An 8,136-nucleotide genomic window follows, 5' to 3' on the forward strand; every position below is an offset into this window, starting at 1 on the left:
CCATCCCCTACCTACCATCATCAGACAACGGCGTGGCGCTCGGGCCCTCCGTATTTGCTGCTCATCTCATCTCCATCCAGAAATCCAGATCATCCTCCTGCGCATCGCGGTCGCGGCTGGCCCCTACGGCCATCGCGAGCGACGACACCAACGTGCGGGGGCGGGGAGGTGGCAGACGGAGCCTCTCCAGTCTCCACAGACCACAGCCGCGCATGACAGCAACCCGCCTGCATTTCCGGCTCCAGTACATTTCGTTTCACCCAGGAAGGAGAACCTGATTCCACGCAGCGACCAGCCCGGCATCCCGGCCCAGCCACAGCCAGGGCCAACGCCCTCTTCGACCCGACGCCAGCCAGCGCCGGTAGCGCAGGCACCGCGCCCCCGCTCACCCCGGCGATGCGCCGCGCCCCGCGCTCGTGACCCATGGCCTCGCTCTCCGTTCCTCCCACGCTCCCGCGGGCCTCGCCAGCGGTGGTGGGCGCGGCGAGGTGGAGGAGGGCCGCGGTGCGGGTGCGCGGTCGCACTGCCGCCGCGGCATTGGGCGGTGGGTGCGGCGGCGGAGGAGGAATGGAGCAGCGCCACGGGGACGGCCCGCACAGCCCAGGTAACTTGCTAACTCGTCGCTTGTGTAGAGAGATAGATGAATTTGGGAATTACACCACACGCCAGGAGGAGGTGACATTTCATATAGACTAGACCGGCTTGGTGTACAAGTATATAACTACAAGAGATATATGATACGTGTACATACGTAGGCTATACATATCTCTAATACCTGCCCGCAGTCGCAGCGGGAGGTTCTCGGACACAAAGACTGGACCTGAAATCAGTGAACAACTGTACTGGTAAGCCTTTGGTCATGATGCCCGCAAACTGGTGCGACGATGGAACATGAAGCACGCGAAACTGTCCCAGTGCAACCTTCTTGCGGATGAAGTGGATGTCGATTTCGATATGCTTGGTGCGGCGGTGGTGAACAGGATTTGCTGTCATATAGACCGCACTAACATTATCACAATAGACAACCGTTGTCGTAGCAACTGAAATGTGAAGCTCCTGAAGAAGTTGGCGCAGCCAACAACATTAATGTCATGGTAGAGAAGGCCAAGGTTTCCTAGATGATTCTGCTAAGTCTTCACTCAAAATATCTTAATCATACAGTATGGCTGAGTAACAATGTTATTGACAATGACGAGGAGACTTACTTAAGGGGTTACTAATTGCTAACTACATGGGAGGGGTGGTGGTTCCAAATAAACTTGAAGTGTGACGAGTCCATGACATACATCTTATGGTTGAAGGTAAAAGCTAATGAAAAGTTGTTTAGTTCTTATAGTTCACGATGGTAGGCTTGGCAGTAAGAAGATGAAGGATAATAGGTAGAAAAGCAAAGAAAGCACTTTGATTTATGTGTTATTTTAGGATGTGGATAATTCTCCACACGAGAAGGTTTAGTTTTTCATGATTTCCTATAAAAGAAGAATTTCTAATTTTTAGATATGATACTGGGAAGGAGGAACAACAACAACATAGTCTTTCAGGACCAAGCAAGTTAGGGTAGGCTAGAGTTGAAACCCAACAAGAGCCACAAATTAGGGTTAGGGCACATGAATAGCTGTTTTCCAAGCACTCCAATCCAGGGCTAAATATTTGGGTATATTCCATCCCTTCAAATCTTCTTTTATTGCCTCTTCCTATGTCAATTTTGGTCTTCCTCTGCTTCTCTTCACATTCTGTCACGCCTTAGGGTTCTACTATGCACTGGTGCCTTCGGAGGTCTTCGTTGGACATGTCCAAACCATCTTAGCCGGTGTTGGATAAGCTTTTCTTCAATCGGTGCTACCCCTAACCTATCACGTATATCCTCATTCTGGACTCGATCCCTTCTCGTATGACCACAAATTCAACGCAACATACGCATTTCCGTAACACTTATCTGCTGGACATGTCGTTTCTTGTAAGCCAACATTCTGCACCATACAGCATTGCAGGTCTAATCGTCATCCTATAAAACTTACCTTTTAGCTTCAATGGTACCCTCTTGTCATATAAAATTCCTGATGTTTGGCACCACTTCATCCACCCCGCTTTGATTCTATGACTAAGATCTTCATCAATATCCCCATCTCGTTGTAGCATTGATTCCAAATATCGAAATGTATCCTTCCTGGGCACTACTTGGCTTTCCAAACTGACATCTCCCTCCTCATGTGTAGTAGTGCTAAAAACACATCTCATATATTCAGTTTTAGTTCTGCTGAGTCTAAAACCTTTTGACTCTAGGGTCTCCGGCCACAACTCTAGTTTCCTATTTACTCCCGCTCGACTTTCATCAACTAGCACTACATCATCCGCGAAGAGCATACACGAAGGGAAATAGATAAGGGCTCAAAGCAGACCCTTGATGCAGTCCTATTCTAATCGGAAAGTCATTTGTGTTGCCATCACTTGTTCGGACTCTAGTTACAACATTGTTGTACATGTCCTTAATAAGTCCAACGTACTTCGTTGGGACTTTATGTTTATCCAAAGCTCACCACATAACATTCCTTGGTATTTTGTCATATGCCTTCTCCAAGTCAATGCAAACCATGTGTAGGTCCTTCTTCTTCTCCCTATACCGCTCCATAACTTGTCTTATTAAGAAAATAGCTTTCATGGTTGACCTTCCAGGCATGAAACCAAATTGGTTCATAGAGACCCGTGTTATCCTTCCCAAACGATGGTCGATAACTCTCTCCCATAGCTTCATAATATGGCTCATCAACTTAATTCCTCGGTAATTAGTACAACTTTGAATATCTCCCTTATTCTTGTATATTGGTAGCACTATACTTCTCCTCCACTCTTATGGCATCTTGTTCGACCGAAAAATATGGTTGAACAACTTGGTTAGCCATACTATGGCTATATCCCCGAGGCATCTCCACACCTTAATTGGGATACCATCTGGGCCCATCGCCTTACCACTTTTCATCCTTTTCAACACCTCTCTGACCTCAGATTCTTGGATCTTCCGCACAAAGTGCCTGTTGGTGTCATCAAAAGAGTCATCCAACTGCAAGGTTGTGTTCTCATTCTCACAATTGAACAATTTGTCAAAATACTCTTGCCATCTATGTTTGATCTCATCGTCCTTTACCAAGATGTTCTCCATTTCATCCTTAATGCACTTAACTTCGTTGAAGTCCCTCGTCTTTCTCTCACGAACCTTAGCCATCCTATAGATGTCCTTCTCTCCTTCCTTCGTACTTAATCGTTGGTAAAGATCCTCATACGCCCTACCCTTTGCCACACTTACAGCTCGCTTTGCGATCTTCTTTGCCTCCTTGTACTTCTCTATGTTGTCCACACTCCTATCTTGGAACAAGCGCCTATAGCATTCTTTCTTCTCCTTAATAGTCCTTTGGACTTCCTCATTCCACCACCAAGTATCTTTATCTACGCCTCTACCCCCCTTGGTCACTCCAAGCACCTCCGAGGCCACCTTCCGAATGCAATTTGCCATATTCCCCAACATGTTGTTTGGGTCCTCTCCTTCCTTCCAAGGGTCGTCTTTGATTACCCTTTCCTTGAAGACCTTTGACGTCTCCTCTTTCAATTTCCACCACTTTGTTCTTGCAATCTTGGCTTGTTTAACCCTGTGTGCGCGCATCTGAAAACGAAAGTCCGCCACCACAAGCTTATGTTGAGAAACAACACATTCCCCAGGTATCATCTTGCAATCCAAGCATGCCCGTTTATCCTCTCTTCTTGTGAGGATAAAGTCAATCTGGCTATAGTGTTGGCCACTACTAAAAGTCACTAAATGGGACCATCTCTTCCTAAAGAAAGTGTTCGCTATCATCAAGTCAAAAGCTACTGCAAAGTCCAAGACTTCCTCTCCCTCCTGATTCCTACTACCATACCCAAAACCTTCATGAACCGCCTTGAAGCCTGCACTTGTTGTACCTACATGCCCGTTAAGATCTCCTCCTATGAAAAGCTTCTCGCTAGAAGGTACAGTTCTAACCAGGCTATCTAAATCTTCCCAGAAAAGCCTTTTAGCACTCTCATCGTGGCCTACTTGGGGGGCATACGCACTAAGTACGATCAGGACCATATCACCAACGACAAGCCTAACTAGGATAATCCTATCCCCTTGCCTTCTCACGTCCACCACTCCATCCTTGAGACTCTAGTCAATCAAAACTCCCACTCCATTTCTATTTGCAGCTATCCCTGTGTACCAAAGCTTGAAACCGGTATTGTCAACCTCCTTCGCCTTCTGGCCCTTCCATTTAGTCTCTTGAATGCATAAGATATTTACACGCCTCCTAGTCGCTACGTCAACTAACTCTCTTAACTTACCTGTAAGAGACCCTACATTCCAACTACCTACACAAATCCTAGTTGGTTCGACTAGCTTCCTTGCCCTTTGACCCGTCGAGAGAGATGTGAAGACCCTTGCTCATTTTTCACTACACCCGGGCGCCGATGTAGCGGGCCACTAAGGAAATGATGATCCAATCCTTGCTCACTTGACACTATGCCCAGATCGCGACATGGCGCGTCACCAAGGGGGAGACGACCCAGCCCTCGCCCATTTAACACCATACCCGGGTTCCGATATGGCGCGTCGCGAAGAGGGTTACGCCCCAACGGATTTCTCTTTGGTTTCATCTCCATTAGAATGGCTAGGTTTAACGTTGGCTCGCTAAGCCTATCACAACCCTCCTCCTTTACCTGGGCTTAGGACCTGCTATGTTGAGACAACATAGGCGGAGTTGATACTGGGAAGGAAACCATCATAAAAAAATATATGCCGTGGCTTTGTCTGTATAGGTTTATTTGCTTTGTTACTGTTGTACTAATGAATTTGATAACAAGAGGAACAGGGCCGTACTAACAATTTACGAATATCCATCATCAGTGAAGGAGAAGCCTGTAATGTCAAACATTGGGAAATCAACTAATATTTTATGGCATAATTGCCCGATCGGACAATCTGATAGACAGAAGTTGCTGGGACAAAAAGGCTGTGTTGTATGGATCACAGGACTCAGTGGTTCAGGTATATTTTCAGTAGATTGTTGCCTTGATCTACATGCTGCTGGCCATAGTTTCCTTTTCCACATTCTTGGTTAGGTTTCTATGAGGGAATTTCCTGTTCTTTTTATCAAAAATAGTTTCTGGATGCTATTGTTGCCATAAGTTTTGAAGTTAATTTGGTAGCCTTTGTGATAGAAAGCAAGAATTAGTCATTTGCTTTGGGCATTCAATCTCAACTAATATGCTCATGCAGGTTTAGAGCTGTTTCCCAGTTACTTTTACATACGTTATTTCCTTGCCATCTGAATCTGATTATGTTGAACTAAATTAGACTTCAGATTGAACATGCATATAACATAAATACTTCTTTCATAGGCTTCCTACATGAGTTAAATCCACATATTAGTTTGATATCTGCTCTACAGGCAACTGAGTGCTGGCATCTTGATTACCATTAGCTACTCAGCATGTAATGTTGCCCTGTTGTCGCATAAACTTTTCATTGGCTGGTACGCTGCTAAATTAATATCTCCACGATAAGTACCAAATCTGGTGTGGTGTATTGGCATCAGTACGGGAAAAAGTCTTGCACTCTCACTCTGATGATTCTTCTACTAGGTTCATTTTGAAATCTATTTTCTTTATCTTTTAGCACTTCCCTCTGCTACACAGTGATTGTTTGATAGTGGTAACACATCACCTGGTGATTGTCTTTGCAATGTTGTTCATACAGACTGTTTTTCCTTCTCTCTTGCATGCCATTCTAAGTTAGCCCCTGCCGCATCCTGAGCATTATTCCTACCATTACATTTATATTTCAGTTTATTTTGGCTAGCATGAGTCAAAGCTTATGTTTTCTCCATTCTCTTGTATCTACGAAAGTATACGACACAAAGGAAATTATCATCTTTTTATGTTTCAGGGAAAAGTACTCTTGCATGTGCATTGAGTCGGGAGTTACATTGCAGAGGCCACCTCACGTATGTCCTTGATGGCGACAACCTCAGACATGGCCTAAATCGAGATTTAAGCTTCAAGGCAGAAGACCGTGCAGAAAATATACGAAGAGTTGGTAAGTTTTGAAGAAAAGAAGACGGTTCACTAGAAGTTCTTTCACTATAGCTAAATCTTTCGTGCAGGAGAAGTGGCAAAGCTTTTTGCGGATGCTGGTATCATTTGCATTGCTAGCTTGATATCTCCATACAGGAGAGACCGTGATGCATGCCGTGCTCTACTTCCGGATTCTAAATTTATTGAAGTATGCTTACTTATGATTCTCTTAAGTCTTGTTAGTGATAATCATCTATCTAACTACATGCACGCTCTGTAGGTATTTATGGATTTGCCCCTAAAAATTTGTGAAGCTCGTGATCCTAAAGGTCTGTACAAGCTTGCACGCACAGGAAAGATTAAAGGTACAAGCGACTGTAGTACTAGTTAAATGTCAACCAATACAGCTTAGCTGCTATAATATGAGTTTGTGTAGTCTTACTTCAATCATTGCCTTTTGAAAAACAGGTTTCACTGGAATTGATGATCCATATGAACCACCAGTGAACGGTGAGGTGAGCCTAAAGAGCATGTCTTACTCTTACTTCCTATGTGCCCGCACCTTACAATTTCCATATAGTAACTGGATATGAAATATAAAGAGACCTCGCTATTGATGTAGTGGTTCTTGACGTCATTGATCATTATGCTGGGGCTGCATCTATTTAGTACAAACAAGCACTTCCTCTATGCTCTTATGCCTTATCATTGAGATATTTGAGATATAGAACTACTAGCATTTCCTTTTATTCCTATTGTGATTCCCATGCTCCAATATTCAGAGAACTAGCAAAATGTTACAAGGTTAAAATTAAACGGCGCTTTGCATTTTTATATGATAATGTCCATAATGGACTACTTAAAGCGATGACATGAGAACTGATTGCTATTAGCTATGAGTTGAGTTGATGTAATGTCTGAATGACATGCATACAAGCATACAGCTGAATTCTGATTAGCAACTTTAGAGACGAGATCAATATTTTTCTTACATTTTTAGATATGTTTTCCTTGTTAAAGTTGAGTTACACATTTCATTAATAAGCAATTTAGCTTGTTCATCATTCAGCAATCAACATTAACCCTTCACTTCTATTGCCCCCACATAAATGCAAATTCAGCCACTTGTTTTCAAAAAATGGTTGCTCTTTGCGTGATCTTATGCAGATAGTAATTCAGATGAAAGATGGGGAATGCCCTTCACCCAAAGCAATGGCCAAGCAAGTTATGTGCTATCTTGAAGAGAATGGATGTTTGCAAGCTTAGCGCATACGTGAGAAGATTGATCTGATTCTTTTGTGTCCATTACTCGTGGACACAAGCATGATCCATTGATCCAGAATAAAAGGCATCGTCACAAAGCAAGCAACAGAGTACAGAGGTGCAGTCCATTCAGAGAAAGATACTGATTCATCTTATTGTTGAGGCTATTTGTTTTGTGTGTATTGTGCTTGTACAGCCGCAATGTATCTACATCAGCAATTCAGCACGCACTGGTTTAACTCGCGTTGACCGCTGCGCGTGAAGGCTGATGGGTGTTTGCGAGTTGTGTTGGTAATGTATTTGATACCAATAAATACAAATAAATTATCCAATTTGTACATGACTCGTTTCCACTTGGAATAAAAGTCAAGGAAAGTTGTAACACCTTCCATAGAGTTCATACCTCATGCTGTCTCCTCCGCTGTTGCCGTTTCTCACTAAGGTAGCGTTTGGTTCAGCCGTTTTGCGGTGTAATCGGATCACGCTGTGATTTGAATACGATTATTTTGTGTTTGGTTTGCCCGGTCCGTAAATGGCTACCATGGTATCTGATATAGCCTTGTACGATTCTGATACCACCCAAAATCTGCCGTATCAACTTCCTCGCAGGCCCCGTCTCCTCGCGTCATGTTGATTTGTTTTTTTTCCCGGCCAACTAATCACCTCTGCTACCGCCCATCTTCATCGCCCCAGATGCAAATCGCATTCCTTAGCTGCGCCGCAATTTGATCTTCCGTTGTCGCCGTGAAAGTGCCGCCGCCGCCGCAGAGGCCATCTGCCTCGCCATAGGCT

General features: G+C 44.2%; 1 protein-coding gene across 2 annotated transcripts; it reads left to right on the forward strand.

The window, feature by feature from the left end:
- The first annotated feature begins 30 nt into the window (after nucleotides 1-30).
- LOC101778392 (adenylyl-sulfate kinase 3) lies at nucleotides 31-7,733 on the forward strand. 2 transcript variants are annotated; one of them, XM_004985242.4, is made up of 7 exons: nucleotides 39-604; nucleotides 4,913-5,053; nucleotides 5,954-6,103; nucleotides 6,171-6,289; nucleotides 6,362-6,446; nucleotides 6,550-6,596; nucleotides 7,249-7,733. In XM_004985242.4, the coding sequence occupies exons 1-7, from the start codon at nucleotides 424-426 to the stop codon at nucleotides 7,345-7,347; spliced, it is 822 nt and encodes a 273-aa protein (XP_004985299.1). In that variant the 5' UTR covers nucleotides 39-423; the 3' UTR covers nucleotides 7,348-7,733. The 2 variants fall into 2 exon arrangements, with proteins under 2 accessions (XP_004985300.1, XP_004985299.1); XM_004985243.4 differs by lacking the exon at nucleotides 4,913-5,053 and having other exon boundaries at nucleotides 31-604.
- Nucleotides 7,734-8,136: the final 403 nt, after the last annotated feature.

Source organism: Setaria italica, chromosome IX (genome assembly GCF_000263155.2).
Source record: "Setaria italica strain Yugu1 chromosome IX, Setaria_italica_v2.0, whole genome shotgun sequence".
Taxonomy (NCBI): domain Eukaryota; kingdom Viridiplantae; phylum Streptophyta; class Magnoliopsida; order Poales; family Poaceae; genus Setaria; species Setaria italica.